At 36.9% G+C, this 18095-nt stretch overlaps 2 protein-coding genes across 4 annotated transcripts; both read right to left on the bottom strand.

Annotated features, from left to right (window-relative positions):
• Positions 1–407: 407 nt before the first annotated feature.
• LOC100176946 (creatine kinase M-type) lies at positions 408–6447 on the bottom strand. Of its 3 annotated transcripts, none has more exons than XM_004225762.2 (6): positions 6090–6447; positions 2397–2551; positions 1873–2177; positions 1468–1591; positions 1056–1245; positions 408–760 (listed from the first exon to the last, which is right to left on the bottom strand). In XM_004225762.2, exons 1-6 carry the CDS (start codon positions 6265–6267, stop codon positions 576–578), a joined length of 1137 nt encoding a protein of 378 aa, XP_004225810.1. In that variant the 5' UTR covers positions 6268–6447; the 3' UTR covers positions 408–575. The 3 variants fall into 3 exon arrangements, with proteins under 3 accessions (XP_004225810.1, XP_002119110.1, XP_018666816.1); XM_002119074.4 differs by lacking the exon at positions 6090–6447 and adding an exon at positions 4131–4387; XM_018811271.2 differs by lacking the exon at positions 6090–6447 and adding an exon at positions 2822–4052.
• A 2124-nt stretch (positions 6448–8571) lies between these two features.
• Positions 8572–16739, bottom strand: LOC100177756 (5'-AMP-activated protein kinase subunit gamma-1-like). The gene is made up of 11 exons (XM_026833984.1): positions 16637–16739; positions 15921–15979; positions 15394–15596; positions 14325–14385; positions 13491–13634; positions 13031–13229; positions 11454–11580; positions 10963–11131; positions 10517–10554; positions 10058–10210; positions 8572–9785 (listed from the first exon to the last, which is right to left on the bottom strand). Exons 3-11 carry the CDS (start codon positions 15592–15594, stop codon positions 9681–9683), a joined length of 1197 nt encoding a protein of 398 aa, XP_026689785.1. The 5' UTR covers positions 15595–15596; positions 15921–15979; positions 16637–16739; the 3' UTR covers positions 8572–9680.
• Between the last annotated feature and the right edge of the window lie 1356 nt (positions 16740–18095).

Genomic DNA, 18095 nt, shown 5'->3' on the forward strand with positions numbered 1-18095 from the left:
GTATACAACCCCCTCCTTAGACGCTTAGGGACGCCACGGACTAAATTCATATGACTTCCTGCTTACAAACAAACTAAAACTCGATAACTATTGAGTTTGTCCCTTTAGCATCGAGTTATAGATTACTGCATATATAAATATTAATTATCTGGTGCTGTGGCAAAGACCGCAAAATGGTTAACGCGTCTACCGTGGACAATTACGTATGTGGTATCAATATAAATGGGCACGAGGTGTATATGAAACTACTGTGTTATAACGACTGTCGTTGTCCCGCGCAGGAGTAAAATATTAACTTTTTACCGAACTACATTTACATAGTAATCATCAGATACCCTAAACTAAACTGAAACTAGCTGCTTTCCTTTGTAAAGTTTTCTTGACCCTATTTAATTGCTAAAACAAACTTTTTGAACAACCATGAAATTTATTGAAGTAAACGAAGCACCGGGTGTATTAACTACCAAATTAATATGTTAAAATAAAGTTACAGCCGATTACTAGACAGATAATGTTTTATACACACAAAATATGTCACAACAACCAAATACACGACTAGGGTATCCGACACGGATCTATTTTTGCTTGAGGGCCTTAATGTCGCTTTCGAGACTCTCGCCCTTCTCAAGTTTCTTCTCGCATTCGATGAGAAACTCAACACCATCGATGACCATCTGCACGAGCTCAACTTCCGAGAAACCGATACGATCAGCGTTGGAGATGTCGAATGTACCGCCCTCTGAGGCAGTGTCCACTCCACCTTTAAACAGTACAAGGTATCGTATTGCACTGTAGCAAAATAGATAGCAATGCATGGAATAGTGGGCTGCGTAATGTTTCCTTGTGCAAGCCACTTAATTGCTTCAGCCCAGTGGTCCCTAATCCAGAAAAATTATTCACTCACCAAGTTAGAAATGTGGGAACTCGTAAGCGCGAACGAGGTGTATATAACGCAGCACACAAGTAATAATGACCGTGACCCGCATGGCGAGAATTATAAGTTACAATTCTTCATTCCAAGCGCGGCAGAAATACATCCACGAAATTCTACGTACCAGTTCCACGCTTTTGCAAGCGAAGTTTTCCAAGAACTTCGTCGAACTGTGGGCACTTGGACATCAATGGGATCTTCAAATGCACACCAGCGCGCACACCTGTGCCGAGGTTGCTTGGGCAGGTGAGGACGTATCCAAGATGTGGGTTCCACATGTATTCGTAACCACTTTCCTTCATGTACTTCTCAACCTATATAACATAACTCTTGTTCGTATTTTCTGACAAGATTAGTAAAAAAGCACAGTAAAGAAAAGTTGGGGTACAGTACTGCGGGGTAAGAATGTAAGATGGATAATATCCCATATTTCGTAATCGTGTTTTTAACGCTCTTTTGGAGCTGTAAAGCTTCTTCTCACTGTATTATCTTACCCCAAAAACCAACTATATACTAATGACGACGCGAATAATTACCAATTGGAGACCGGTGCACCATCTCTTGAACACTTCGTTGATGTTGCCTCCCTTCTCCATTGAGATGACTCGAAGATGATCTTCTTCATTCACCCAAACCAAGAAGTTCTTTTTGTCGTTGTGCCTGGAGAAATACGGAACGTTATAACGGAACAATAGTTAAAGGGCATTTACTGTAAGCCATGTAAGCGAATTTAACTTGTCGGAGCAACGACGGTCTTTGCTATAACAGCACCACCAGTAAGCATCTTGCCCAAAGACAGCACTTAATGGCAACAGCATATTGGACCTAACACTCAAATTACTTTTGAACTTTTTTGAGGCGCGCTAACGATTGTATGTGCCACGGTGCGGGTTATGTTTAATAAGGAGTTTTTGACCTCCAGATATATTTGCATTTCTTACCAGATTCCTCGTGCGTCGGGCCAGTCACGTGCCATGTTGGATGCGAGGAGGAGAGGAGAGACGGGCTTGTCGAAGAGGAAATGATCGTTGATGAGTTGGTCCTGGTGTTCCTCACTCATTCCCTTCAATGGGTAGTACTTGCCTTTAAGGTCGCCATCCAACTTAGCCAGGGCCTCGCATGAAATCTGCTCGACCTTGCGACGCTCAGCACGGCTGCAGTGAGGTGGAAGACACAAGCCACGGATGCTGCGTCCAGTGCGGACTCGAGATGAGAGTACGTATTTTGGGTCCATGTTGGTGCCTCCCTGTAGGATTAAAACATTGATTAAAATTAAAAATATTAATTAAGTAAGGTGTCATTAGTAAGCTGTCAGGTATTCAGTCACGTAGAAGCTATTGTAACACCTGGGTTACCGGATATTGTAAGACATGGGTTATCGGATGTCTAGAAAAATATGAAAATTAATCAGCACAGGATTGTGCGCATAATCAATATACATGCATTTAATTAATGTACTACGTACTTTCAAGTGGGTTGGATCGATATCGGTCTTGTGCATGTCGGTTTTCTTGTAACCGTTGTGTCGAGCCTCGATCACGGGGTCAAACAGGTCGGCGAAGACTTCGTATGATTCTTCATCTCCGGCGACGCATCCAACAGTCATGATAAAAGGATGCCCTGCAATTAGAATGCAGCAGGCTTAGTTAAAATTGAATTAGGTGCAAAGCGCAACCGGCGTACCGGTGTCCTTTGGGACCTAATATACATACGCAAGGTAACACTGGTGCGATTTTAACAGCTGCCGGATGACGGAGAGACGTAACAACGAAGAGTTTGGGTAACGGCCAAGAAAGCGCGCCTATTTCGTCGTTATAGGGTTATACAAAGGATAACGAATCCAAAACTTGTATACTTTTAAAGCATATAAGACAACCATTTATAACTTACAAAGCGCGGCTTTTAGACAACCTTTCGGCTTCAACGGACAGTTTGGTGATCCCGGGCAAGGGAAAGGTATAGAATCAAGTTGGGTTATAGTTTTAAGCTTCTTCTTAATGCTCGCAGAAAGGGATGGTTTATTACTGAACCGTACTTTCGTTGGAGTTCGCTTTTTCGGTGGGTCAAACAAGGATGTAGACAAGCGATCACAAGCTGTAGTGTCGCAGTACGAATATGATAACGGTCGTCTTGTACACTCGTGTATCGAGTTCACCCGAGGTTGAGGCTGTGGGCATTCGCAATCGCCATCGTCTTGGAATAGTAGGTCAGGTTTAGTCTCAGTCGCCACTTCATCGCTGCCAAGCTTTTTCATTGCCTCTTGCTCGGCTGAAGCTCTTTCTGCTTCACGTTTCTCACGCCACGACCGCATTGAGGTCGGTCGACTGACGAGATAAACATCCTCAGTGTATAATGTACCACTGTCGAGAAGCGAAGGTTCTGAGTTTCGAAACTCAGCTGCGTTTGACCGAAAGTTGAATTCGTTTGACGAAAAGTCCATGGCCCCACCGGGACTGTTAAAGTACATTGTGCTTCGATGCTATATTTTGTGCGATAATAACAGACGAGAAAGACTAATAACTAACACCAATTTCTATCTTTTTTGAAAAAACTGATTTTCCAACTCATGCTAACACCGATACTGCAATACTAGCAGAAGTTTGAAGCGTTAAATATTCTAATCAAACTAGTTTGAGTAACAAACCATATACTTGTGTGACTTGTGTCACACTACTATACTAATGTCGTACTAGTACTGAAACCATATTGATTTAATTGCTTTGCTAACGCTTTAAACTGTCATTTTACAGCCTGTACCAGTAGCCCAGACTTTAGACTGCAACTTATAAGCGTTCTGAGGTGGATGTGCTGAGATACTGTATGCTGGTCGTGCTGAAGGACACATAATGTAACCGGTCAATGTAACATTCATTGCGCAAATGTATTAAATCCGATAATACATTTCTGCTTGGAAATCACTCTCTCATTACGCTGGTATGGATTAAGAGATAGAACGCACTCGTGAATAAAAACAATTGCTAGATATTGATTCTCCACCTCTTTACTAAGATTACTTCCCACTTTCATTCACCGATCATGTTTTGCGCTACATATGCACTTTCAAATTTAACATTTGTTTCTGCTGCATAAATACATATCCTCGATAAGTCTATATACTTAAGAGTAAACTATCGAACCCCTTGAAAATTGATTGCTACGAATGTGATAGGAAAAATATAATTAAGCTATAGACGTATACCTGGGTTGTCCACACCGGTCTGAATTGCCTGGTCCAAAGTGAAACCACTTGGGGTAACTTTACTCCTCAACTTAGCGAACACGGGCAATGTTAGAGCATGCGCCATGTGGTTATTGTGCGTTGATAAGTCGGGATATTCTTCATCGTCTTTGAAGTTTGCGCAATTCTTATTCATTTTGCTTATTTGTTTGCAACTAACAAGTCTACACAGCTTTCTTAAACAACTTATACTGTGGAAAACCCAGGAGATTTTATAACAAATTCTATACAAAAGAAAAGTGTAAGCAAGGTCCCATCGACTTCAAGCCTTTAGTTGCACTGATCAGTGATCACTTGGCTGCGGATACCCGTGTTAATGGCGCCAGTAATCGCATATATACCGGTATACGCGGGCAACAGCAGTAAGTTGTCATCCCATGGGTTTAGTGCTGCTATCTATACACAGGTCGGCAGCTGTCTCTATCATTTTACCATAGATCTTTTGACGCTCCGGTTTGCACCACATCTATACTTTACATTAACCGCCAAACCGATACAGTTCAGTGTGTACGAGTTGCAAGACGAATCTACAACGTCTATACCACTATACGTATAGTGGTTTGTCGGTATTGTAACTTAACAGTTGTAAAACTTTACGCGTGACAAATAATATTTAAATTAGCAATTGCAAGTTTGATAAAAAGGACTGGGATACAAATTTTCGGTTGTCATATTTGGGACCATGGCTACTTTATACTAAAGTTCACAAAATACAAATTACTTTAACAATGTTCAACTTCAACATATACCGCTCAGCCACCACTAAAACGAGTTGATAATCGCCAAATATTGTGTGTAGTATATGCCTAAATGGTCAACTGATTCGTTAAAGCTGATACGCACGGAGCGCAACAGTGTTACTGTTATATAAACGTCATGCGCAGTTGCTACGTGATGACGTAATGACGTCACAAAATCAAAGCGGCTGCTGCAGCGAATTGATTTTACATGCAAATGGTGAATTGATATTTTATAGTTTAACATAGGCTATTTAATGTATAAGTCAAATGCAATACATGCGAGTGCTGGGGTTTGGGAATTATATCGCCATGGCCGTTGCTTGTTACCGCTGGATGTAATTGTGTCTGCAGTGATTGTATTCGGGAAAAGCAATCAGTGGAACATATTGTTCGCAACGGAGTGGTAACAATCATCGAATATTGACATCATTGATCCGAAATTCGATCGCAGGTAAAATTCGTTATCGCCGCGAGTACGTTCGGTTCTAATTACACTTGTACACTAATGAAGTCGATAAAATATACTGTGTGGTTATTCCCTGGGTGAAAATGCGAGCTTATTGGAAAATGCAACAATTCCGAGTGTTGGTAATACAGTATAACAAAAAATGGTTGAAAACATTGGATTTCCTATATATATTACCTTAAGATTAACATGCATACGATACACGTGTATATATAGCATTGCTTGGGAAGTTGTTAAGTTGCGTCTTATCTTAGTTAATGGTAACGTTCCGTTCTTGGAAAGATGTTACAAGAGTCTTCGTACGATAAGAAAAGAGCTTTGTGCGTGACGACTGAACACACACACTTGGCCGTTGGACTTTGGTTTAATATATAACCTTGTCGAGGTTGGTTCGAGTGTAAGTACACCTAGACGTGTTTAACATAGGGTTTGTGGGCACACAATTAGGGTGCGTACGTGCGAATATGAAGCAGGTTAATGCCAATGTCATTTAAACTACGTAACTAAGGTCATGCGAGGTTTTAAAAGGAGCAGAGGGTAATTTTTACAACGTCCTACTTTTTGGTCGTAAAAGCGGGTTTATAAGTAAAAACAAGCTGTCATACGCCCCTGTAAGGTGAAAGTTTTGGAGTCCATGCGAAGACAATGCTTGATGTCATAGCATTGCGGCCACTGTAAGAGAAGAATAAGTAAGAAATTGGAAAGGGAGCTTACCTGGGTTGTCAACGCCAGTTTGGATTGCAGCGTCAATGGTAAAACCATTGGGAGTCTGGACTGCTCGCATTTTCTTGTAGATTTCTTCGGTGAGACATCTTGACATGTGGTTGTTGTGCTTGGATAAGTCTGGGAATTCTTCACTGGCGGTGTAGCGGGCGGTGTTGGTGTTCGGCATGCTGATGCTTGTCGATGTACTTGCTCGAAGAGATAATAAACACTGGAAAGGCTTGCTAGCTATGCGATGAAGAAGCGTGCTGCTAGAGATGCTCTTGCTGCTGGAAGGTAGTCGATCGACTGGTAGAGAACCAGTGTTGGAGTGTGGCTTATATACCCGACCGCATGTCGGCAAGAACGACCTTGCTGAATGAACGACAGGCCTGTCAACGCTTGCTAGAAACAGACCTCGACAAGCATCGGGTAAATGCATAAAGCCTTATGTTGGTTGTCAACAAATAGATGCATTTGATTTGTAATGAACAGGATATCATGGTTCTTCAACCACAGAATAAGAGGTGTCAGGAACTAATTAAGATTCGAAATGACCAAATAGGGAAGGGATATTACAGGAAGGACCAAAAAGAAGAAAAACAGAGTAAAATTCCCGCAATCTTGTATGGAACAATCCGCCCACAATTTTTAACCAAACACAAAATATTTAACACACTTGAATTTATTGTGTATGTACTAACTAATCAAACCCGTAGCCTACACTTTCCATTGACAAATACCACAAAAGCGTCCGTAACGTTTAGTCAATATACCATAATCGCTTTAGGGCGTGACTAATTACCTATTGGATGTTATATTAAGCACTAACGAACATTTTTAACATAAACACTACCCGGACTGGCAACAGAATGCGTGTTTTTAGTAAACCGCATTAAAAAAAGAAAAAAAAACATAAAAAAACGTTTTATAGTATGCCATGAAGGCTACAGCACATTATCGATGACGGTAATTTTTGGGAACGAAGACGAATTTCTGCTTTTCATCCGGTCTCAGACGCATTTGCCTAATTTTAAAATCATTGGACAAAACCGTACCCATACGGAATATAACAGACGCAATTTTGAATTTACTTAGCTCAAGCTCAGCCCCAAAGCTTGGTTCCATTCGTCTGTTTAAAATAATGCTGTACAAAAATAACCTTACAGGCCAGTGCTTCGTAAACTGGCATTACTTTTAGTTATACAGTAATCTACGCGAAAACACACGCGGCCAAGTTTACTACAGAATAAACAGACCTTAAAAACGGCAGCCAAACTAATAAAAACCCACAAACTACACGAAGTTACACAGGCTTATTTGAAGTTGGTTGTTATGGGTAACCGATCTAGAATGGCAACCCAATGTTACAAAAAACAAGTGATTATTACGTAGGTAAAAACAAAATACATGTAATATTGAACGAATTTATCAGCAGCAGTATTTCGCATTTAAATATTCGCTGTTATGGAAATATTGCCTATCGTGTTCTTAGCAACCTTAGTTTAGTCCTTTATTTTAGTAAAACTCAGACGCTAAAACACTTCAGACGTAAGTTCAAGTTCTGTCCTTAAATTGTTCCTTGGTATGAAGCTCATAGCACTTCACCGACTGAGTGGCGTTTTGTGCCAGCGTAATGAAGTACCGGTGGATTGCCTATTCAGTTTAACCTTGTGAAAGTGGTACAGAAGAAACTTTAAACGAGCACAGAGTAGTGAAGCCTATTCAAGGAACAAAAGCTCAACAGGACAAATAACATAAACCGCTAATAGGGCATATAGGGGAACAGACATTGCGTAAGACCACCTTCGTTCTGAAATGTTTTGTCTTGTGTACTAGCACAGACACGCCGAAAGGTTTGAATGACCTGTTGGCTTCATTAATACCACAGTCACATAATGTATTTACGTGGGTGCATGACTAATTCCACATTTGTGTTGTACATTTATAAACTGAGTACCTTTGGGCTTTGGCATGAATATCATCGATTTATTCTCGCTTGGGGCAACTTTGGTTACAACGGAGCAAATTGCAGTGGGTTCTAAATTAATAACTGCGCTGCAAACATTGTGGGCGTATTATATGTGTCTTTGGGCAAGACACTGAACAGCAATTGCTCCAACCCAGTGGTCACTAATAGGTTGTCCAAATTGTCAACCATACAAAAAATATAATAATCACCTGCACAGTAACACACATGGTAACTCGTAAGTTGGCGCGAGGTGCTGGAGCACCTGTGTTATAACGGATGTCGTTTTCCGGTCACGCGAGGATAAACTAAGTTACATCCATTCATTCAACCATACCAGTAGTAGCAGCATTAAGCTTGCAGACAATTTATCAAGTCCTAAATTGTTGGTGGGGTATAAATATATCGGTGTTAGACTGTTAGTACATACACCATGGCCTAACTGTAAGCTATAGGTTTACCAAACGTCGCCTAAAAAGAAGATGATCTACGCAAGAAAACATCCCGACACTTTTTCGAACAGAATTTTTAAAGAACAGAATTTTAATAAAAGTTTTCCAGTTTGTCACAATGGGTCAAATGAAGCTTACATAATACAAAACATTACCATAAGATGTTGTTATGCACATGCTAGGATCAAAAGCATGATTGTATAATTATTAACACTTCTGTGGTGACAATTCATTTGGAATATGTAAAGCTATGTTTGCAAAGTATGCGACCACCACATTAAAGTAACATAACCCTTCAAAACTGCATACATTTAACAATGCAATTCAAGAGCCCGAAAAAACAAGCACTTGTACACTAAGTACACCCATAGATTTCATATGAAACTCAATTTCCTATATATAACATTAGTTAAGATACAAATGACATCCATGCAAAATTCAACCAAAAACATAACCTACTGATAGAAGTATGTAAAAAGTTCAGTAATTAATCCAGAGCATAAAAATGTGTGATCGAATCAGAAAAAAGATACATAGTAGGGTGGGGGAAGTTGGGACACATTTTAACTCTATTTTCACGTCCAATGCGGTAGTAAACAAGGAACTTTCAAAGAATTATAAAACTATATGCTCAAGATTCCCATAGACCGTTGTTAACTGTTTAAAACACGATCAGGTTATTTGGATATTATGCACCGAATGTGTCCCATCTTCCCCCATCCTACTATATAGCAGAGGTTGTACAATATAAAGAACCAATACATAAGGGTGGCATAAACCCTGCTTTTTTAGATGTGGAAATTGTCCTAAGCAAATACTAGCCCTTTGCAGATGATTTTTGATTGGACCGAAAAAATTACAAAAAGGAACATTTTTAACTAAACATATCAGTGCTGTAGAAAAAATAACTTTTTATAATCCAAGCGCGAAGTGAGTTTTTATCACTTGGCGAACATTGCTACAACCCTTTTATGCGAAAGTAGTATGTATCCACTAGAACACTTTCTACCCCATTCAAATTTCTGGTTATTAAGTACATAAAATCTACACTAAAGAGCTTAGCGTAACATTTTGGCAATACATCATGAAGAATGACATAAAACTCTGAAAATTAATTCAGTAAAAAGTGATAAAAATAATTCTGATCCAAGTCAAGGCATTTGATGAGAGCAGTAACTAAATTTAACCCTCTCGATATGGTCTAAGCACTATGAAACTCAGTAGATCTGACAAAGACACGATTCCAATCACTTTGTCTTCTTTATCCACCACCACTAATCTGTGAACCTGGAAAGAAAGGAAAGTTATCTAAAATTGCGAAAGCTAGGAACCTGTATATAGCAATGGTCAAATAATGATACAGCAGCAAAGCTGGATTTCCCACCGTTACATACGTGGTAACATGTAAGCGGGCATAAGGTCTATGAAACAGAGGTGTAACAACTGACGTTGCCCTAATTCTGTATTATTTATTTAGCAAAGTAAACAAGTGCCTCAATGTAAAAATACGTAATGTGTAACAAAACCAGCAAAACAGACATCACATAAAGCGTGAGCACCTCAGCTTGAACAACTCGTTGCAGTATAGCGCTGATGGTTTCCTGTAAATAACAACGTAACACCCCACCGTCATGTGACCGGAGTGGTCGGTGTGACAATGCTTGTTTCACTGAGACGTCCAAGTTGTTGTAAGAACGTTGAACAGCTAGATTCTATTGAAACATCATATAAAGGTAAATCATGTTAAACATCAGAAAAAAATAAACTTTGAACAAGCAGTTAACCAGAAAAATTAGGTATTTCTTTTTGCATGAGACGGACGATGCCATTTTGGCGAAATATACATCTCTTTCTTATATTGTACAATTTTTGGGACTTAAGTATTCTCCGTTGATACATATTTTGTAGCACCAGACCCTCCTGTGTTTCATTACACACGAATCGTACCACTCTATATAGCACAAGATCAGGATCAAACTCACTGATTTTATTACAGTTACTTTAGAAAAATAACTTACAATGACATCAAACTTGGCATAAATGTCGACTACTTTTCCTGAAAAAAGAATCTTGATTTACTCAACCTTATAAATTAAGGCTTACACTATCAATTAAAGTTAACAAACTGAATAATATTCATAAGTATCATTGTGGCTGGTACCAAAACTAATACAACGGACCAAGAACGTAAACTCGATTAGCTATCTTGTTTTTTAAGCTTTAAAAAAACCTTGGTTATAATCACCAAACATAGGGAACTTCATTGATTAATGTGGTGAATGAAATATACTTAGGCTCTGCTTGTTTGTATAGACACTTAATAGTAGGGTAAGTTTCATTTTAAGTTGTACAACTAGTACTAAAACAAAAGTTTCAAAACTACCCTTAAAACCTCAAACTACTTCTAAATTGTTTCAAAAACTAAGTAAAATTGTGTTATGCATTTCAGCATATGCTTCTATACCTGTTTGGGCATCCAACACAGGCAAAGCAGAAACTCTGTTTTGAACAAAGAGACGCAATGCCTCTATGATGGGAGTGTCCTCAGTAACGGTGCAAATACTTGTGTAAGTTCCCACTTTCGCTTCAGCTAATGTCTTCTTCATGAACTCAGGCTTTGGCAAGTCTTGAACCTGCATTATAAGTCAATGAAGCAATACTGTGTAAATAGAAATTAATTCCCATTGAAGAAGAAACTGACGATGCCATTTAGGAGAAACAGATATTTTTTATATTATACAGTTTGTTGAACTTGATTTTTGTCTGTTTCAATTTCGTAGCACCAGCTCCTTACTGTATCTCTTTACATAAGAATTGGCTCACTTTATCAGCACCAGATCAGAGTAAGATTCACGGAACGAGTAAAACCAGGCTCAAATTTAAAGTCTTAGGCCATGCCAAACCATAGGACCCACTCATATAGAATAGAAATACAAAACCTGTCAATTCACTTACAAAAAGGTACAAAAATTTGAGTATTCGCTTGTGTGTGAGGATATACAGAGGATTCCCAACAGTTGCCTCCATCACTGGAAGCCGATGGATCTTGTTCTTAATGAGATGTTTCAATCCTTCATATAAGCTGTGGGAAGGAATATCATCTGTTAAGTTGTGATGTAGACAGATGGGAAAACCATGGAACCATATATGTTAAGTATTGTTTAAAAATTAAAAATTTAAATCTGGCGACAGATACAGAGGTAAACTTTATGTTGTAAAACTAGTATTTGGACGCAATATGTAGTTTGGACGCAATATACTGTGCTATTATATATGCTATTTGGACGCAATAACAGTTCTTAAACAGTTAAAAGAAACTATATGACATGAGCCCGAATTTACAAAGTTAATCAGTTAGCAGCGGAAGTTTGATAATTGTATCTCTTGCATTAAATCCAGTATTGAATTATTTTTATTACTGATGTTTTTATCAGTATTACTGATATAATAAGCACTAATTGCGGCATTCCGTGTAATTATAGCTTAATAATAAATAATAGATTATTCCAATCTAACTCAAAGTCACTGTTGAATGTAACAAAACATTACAGTTCGAATGGTTCTTTGAGACAAGCTTGAACAAGCAACATAGCTATTGCATTGTATTATATGGTTGGTTGAATGTTTTCAGGCAAGCGTAGAAGCTCTTTAAAGTGGAGAAAATATTCTAAGAATGTATCAATGTCACAACCACTTTGTTTTGAAAGGACTAACTACACAGACATGCATTCTGCATTCATTGTACCATAATATTTAACTAAAGATAGAATGCAATGAAAAAATTACCACAACACTTGGTCTATATTCAAGAACAATACATTTATAATTATGTTAATTCCTTTTTTAGGGAATAAACATGTTTTTTCTTTAAAAGTTAATTTTAATTAGAAAAATGCCAGCAACTGTCTAAGGAAAAAGCAAAAACATACACTGGTCTCTTTTTAAAGGTCAAAAAAACAATTAAAATGATTTAAAAAGTTTTCGTGAAAATTGCTTGTTCAAGGTAATGCAGGAAGCAGTCATATGGAAGATGCATTGAGGTTCTGTATGCAATATGAATGCCACAAGCTTCCTATAAAACCCATGGGAGTAAGTGACATTCATATCACAACGCGATAACGTGAGTAATGCATTAGCATAGGAAATGAACGAAACCAAATTAACAAGCATGCTTCAAAAAGTTGTGTGCTGATTTTGTTTTACATTTTAAAAGGAAGTATGTTTCTAATTTTACTTTTAATGCATATTAAAAAAATAAACTAAAAAAACAAGTTGGTTTTGCATCATGATATTACTAAGACTATACCATGTACCTGTTTAATTAATAATAGGTAGGAATAATGAAATAAAAGGTCTGTTTATAAGTAAACTTGTCAAACACCAGTCTTAGATTTCATACGAATTCCTGTAAGGCAATGGGCCAAAACCTGGCCAAAATAAACCAAACCAAATTTTACCTTGCATGTTGCGTCGAATTATTTACCTTGCATTTTGATTGTTTATTTGTTTTTTACACCATTCTGATAATTTACCTTGCATCTGGTTCTATGGAAACCAGTTTAGTTGTGTTGAGCGAATGACGCCATGTTGCGATCAAGTGTTCCTCCAGTTCATGCATCTTAACAAGAGGTGAGGTATAATAGGTGTGGAGGATGACAATGAAGTCCGTGATCGTCAGCATTCCTACAAACTCCTGGCGGTCGCTGTCCCACAAGGGGGCAGCACGGAGCCCTGAGAAGATTTTATCGTGTTGGCAAAGAAATAAAGGTAAACTGTAAACATTTATATCGTAAGATGGATACTGGTAGAATAGTATTCGGTCATATAAACCTCTAAATATTCTATGTTTACTACTGAATGGAATGATAAAAGAGAATGAAAACAATAAAACATGGACCGTCTTACTTTAAGTCTAACCTACTAATGGTACTATAAGAAAAGCTAATAAAATTTTTAACCAAGATTTTCAAATTAACCAGTAACTAACATTACCATTTGCTACAAGTGCGTAGAATGCTTTCTTCACTGGTAGTTTTGTATCAAACACCACCAACTTTGAACTGGTCGGGATAAGATCATAGCAATGGTGTTCTTTCATGAACAAGCCATACACACATTCATTATCATCGCCATGGTCTAGAAGAGGAATATGTGCTTTATTTATATTTATATTAGACTTCATATCAAAATAAGTAGTGGAAAAGTTTACATATTTAATGGAAATTTATTAACGTGTATTAAAGTTTATTAAAAAGTGTATAATTACAATTTAACCGCCACACATTAATAATGCACACTTTAAATCAGGAAGATATTTTTTAATATTAAAATGTTTAAATATTAAACTATTTTCATAATTAATTGAACCATGTTATATACTAATCATCAAAGGTTTAAAAATAAACTCTCTATAATTATTACAACAATGTTATACAGTATATACAATATTAACTACCGAAAACCACAGTTCTTATTCTGTTTTTCCAATGCACAATATAATTATGTACATTAGATTTCAACTACCAATGAGCTGTAATTAGCAATCCAGGCCTAATGTATTTATTACATCTGTAGGGCTACACCACACTCCAGTTTAATTACAATGACATGATTCTGTCAGCACCTATAAAGTAGATCTATTGTAATCTGTTTAGCTCAGTAATATTAATGAATAAATGTAACTTGCTTTATCCTTGCGTTGCTGGAATATGACAGTCGTTATACCACTGGTGTTCATACACCGCATGCCAGAGTTACCGTGTATATTACTTTTAAGAGATTTTTATTTGATGTGGAAACGTAATAACACAGCTATTATCTACTTACCTGAACCATCCAAGCTTAATCTGTCCATCAGATCACCAGCAAAGTCATTTGCAGACATTTCCTACGAAGAAAATACTTGTAAAGACTGTCATAGACAATACCTAATGCAATGTACATGTTTAAACATTTGATATATAAAAAAAGAAAATATTTAATATATGTTACTGTATAACATATTTAAACATTAGATATTTAAACTGATTGAGCGTGTTAAAAATTAAAAACATTTATTTTCAACTGGTGTTCCATTGTGCATTCGTATTCCCTGGTTACTTATTATAAAATTATCTGTAATGCCTTTTTACATGTTAGGCTTAGATTAACAACAAGTTGACACAATTTTTTATAAAAATATAAACTGCATCAGCATAAACAGTTTTAAATTTTTCTTATTATTATAATGTTACAATCAAATTATCGTGTATTAGTGTAAAGCTAGATTTATTTCGGTGCTTTGCGAAACTTGCGTAAGTTGAAAAAGGTTATTAACACACTGTGTGTAAATAACTATCTCTAAAATGTGAATTTATCAGCAGTATTGACAGAAGACACCGCCCTCAACTTCTTCATAAACTAAAGTTTGCTTAGATGAGATAAACCTTACAGTACTTGGGTGAAATGCAAACAAAAATTTACACAATCAACATTTCTGTGTTCATACCTGGTTCAGGGATCATATAATGTAACTTTTAAATTTGGATTAGGTGTTTTATTCTGTGTGGGCTTGCACAAAGGAAGACAAGAGCATTATTTGTAATGAATGGAAGATCTTCCCTTGACAGCTCAGCCAAGGATAGATGCTTATATCTTGCGTTCAGATATACTGGACATACGTCAACATTCTATTCTATTCTATTCTATTCTATTCTATTCTATTCTATTCTATTCTATTCTATTCTATTCTATTCTATTCTATTCTATTCTATTCTATTCTTTAAGGGTCAGGTCCTTGTCAAGGACCTGGGATTTAGGCAAGCTTTGGCCCAATACGCCAACGTAGTGAAAAGATATCTTACCTTTCTTATTACGTACAAAGCAAATAAGATTAGATAAAGTCCTACAAACTTACTTCGTCCAAAGTTAAATCAATCATCTCCTCCGAGCGTCCCAGGGGTGGCAAGAAGCTATCAGGTGTGTCCCGACCTGAGGTACACGATGGTAGGGACTCACAATGCCTCAGAGGCGAACTGTCTGACGTTTTACCGATAGAAACTGGATTGGATGGCATTCCCAGTTGGTCAGATTTATCAGAAGTTTGCTTTTTAAGCATACCTAGGTCAAATGAGTATTTTTTATAAATAGCCTAAAGACTAAGGTTTAACTTTCATGGTTTTAGGATTATGGATATGTTTTCAATAGGAGCTATGAATAATTAATTATGTTTTAATTAAGTTACACAAAAAAATCTTCACATTTAGACAGAAGAGATCAATACTCCTATTTTTTTTTAACTGAACAGTATTGGCACAATCAATGCTTTTTGGCGGTCAATCATAAAAAATTCATAGAACCTCGTAGCTGAAGTAACGTCAAAACTGGCTGGTGCTTAAATTAAAATGTAAATTTGATACCACATAAATAATTCATAGCACATACCTTCACTGGGTAATTTTTCCGATGGCTTTGCGCATAACCTGTCACTTATAGCTGACAATCTGCAGAATAAACGGTTTACTGGCTACTTGTTAACCACATATCTTACCACGTTACCACAACCTTAAATTAAAAAGTAGCCATGGCAAACAAAGCAATCTTCACTTTGTTTGCACAGCAACTGTGGTGAAGAATTCAACTGGACACACCATAAAAATTTTGTCGCCAATAAAATGTCCCAAAAATGCTAATGCTATACTAAAGTGTTATTTCTAAAGGTAACATTAACGTGGGAGTTAAAACACATTTAATAAAAACCTAATGCAAAGAAAGGTTCATGTTGACCAAATGCAAACATTAACGAAAGTAGGGTGCTAATAAGGTTTTCCGTACTTCTCTCTATCCCACATATTTCGTATGTTTTTAATTTTACGTTTTGTCATTTTTATGAGATTCAACTGCTATCATTCTTTTGTAATTAAGTAAATCAATTAAAAACAAATTTTAATATCACAATCAAAAATCTCAATTTTGGTAATTAAAATTATTTAATAATTTAAACAAAGTTGCAAAGTATTAACACCAAGTTTTAAACAAATTAACAAATAAGTATAATAGGCTATCTATATCTACACTTTTACAGTCTGCATGCACTTGATTGATTACAAAACTAAACTTCATATTCAGCTCAAAATATTTTATAAAAAGCTAAAACCAACCTTCTGTTTGCCTTGGATGATGAGAGTCGTCTCAAACTTTGTGAGAAATGATCGTAAATGGAAGATCTCCGGCGACGAACGAATGATTTTCCCAGAGAAGGTTTTGGGTCTGATAATCAATGGAAATCGTTAAAAATCAATTAAAACAAAGTGAAAAAAATTAAATTTAAAATGTGTTTATAAAGAAAAGCCATTTTGTATAAAAGTGTCATTTGAAAATATAACACTTTTTCCTAAAATAAATATTAAATAACAATATAACATAAATTTTATTTATCTTTGAATACAGAAGCAAAGATTAAAATAAATAAAACAACAAAGAGAACTGAGAAGGGAATTAGCAACAAAGCGACAGTCAGTAAAAACATTTCAAAGATAAAAAGCACTTGGGGAAAAAAGTCAAAAAAGTGTGGCCACCAAAGACTAAAACTATAAAATCAGTTCACTTCTTCTTTGAACATTACCTGTTGATGAATGAAATACAGAATCACAGCTGTCTAAACTACAATTATCATCACTAATGGATAAATAACTCTCCCCGTCTAGCCCTACCAACTTGTGATAAGAGCAACCACCCAGCATACAATGTTGGCACATACAAGGACAACCAGGCTTTATAGGCTCATGCACAATTTCTGGCCGCTCACACATTTCTGATAATTTGTATCTCGCTTCAGAATGCTTTAAACGTACAACAAGCTTTTTCTGTTTGTTGTTTTTCCTTGGCTTGCAGCAGCCACACCACATATCCACGAAAGACGTCCAATAAATGTTAAAAGACAGACAGATCTGTCACTTCTTGTATTTTATGATATAAACCAGGCATTCATTACCACTGACTTTAGGCAGCATCAGGTGTGGGACTATTTAAGCAAGGATTGGCTGCTTAGCAATTAGTGGAAACCCAGCAACAATACTTCTATATCTCGACAAGAACTTATAATTTAGTGTTTGAATAATTATTCTGCTTAAACACAAATAAAACAACCAACGTGTTGACTGAACAAACAAGATCAAACAAACCGTCACACAAATACATGTTTACACATTAGTTTACAACGTTGCAATTCAAAATCCCCTTAAATATTTTCATAGAAATTACTGGGAGATGAAGTAAGTATTCGGGGTAATGCAAAAGAAATATAACATTAAATTTTTCATAGAAAGGTAAATGACAATTGTATGGCTGACAATTTTTGGACAACCCATGAGGAACCACTGGGTTGGAGCAATTATCGTTAAGTATCTTGCTCAATTGAACACAAGCCCACAATGGTAGCAGCGTTGTGGTAGCACAATGGTAGCAGCGTCGAGCCTTGAACCTATAACCTCTAGGTTACAGGCAGGCGCGCTACTGTGCCACAGCAGTGGTATATAAACTTAACACCTGCAGACAGTGGTTAGTAAAATAAATATTGAACCAACCTTACGATACTTCCTCCTGTTCAAGTGTTCCTTC

The sequence above is a fragment of the Ciona intestinalis genome, chromosome 3 (assembly GCF_000224145.3).
Source record: "Ciona intestinalis chromosome 3, KH, whole genome shotgun sequence".
Classification (NCBI taxonomy): Eukaryota; Metazoa; Chordata; class Ascidiacea; order Phlebobranchia; family Cionidae; genus Ciona; species Ciona intestinalis.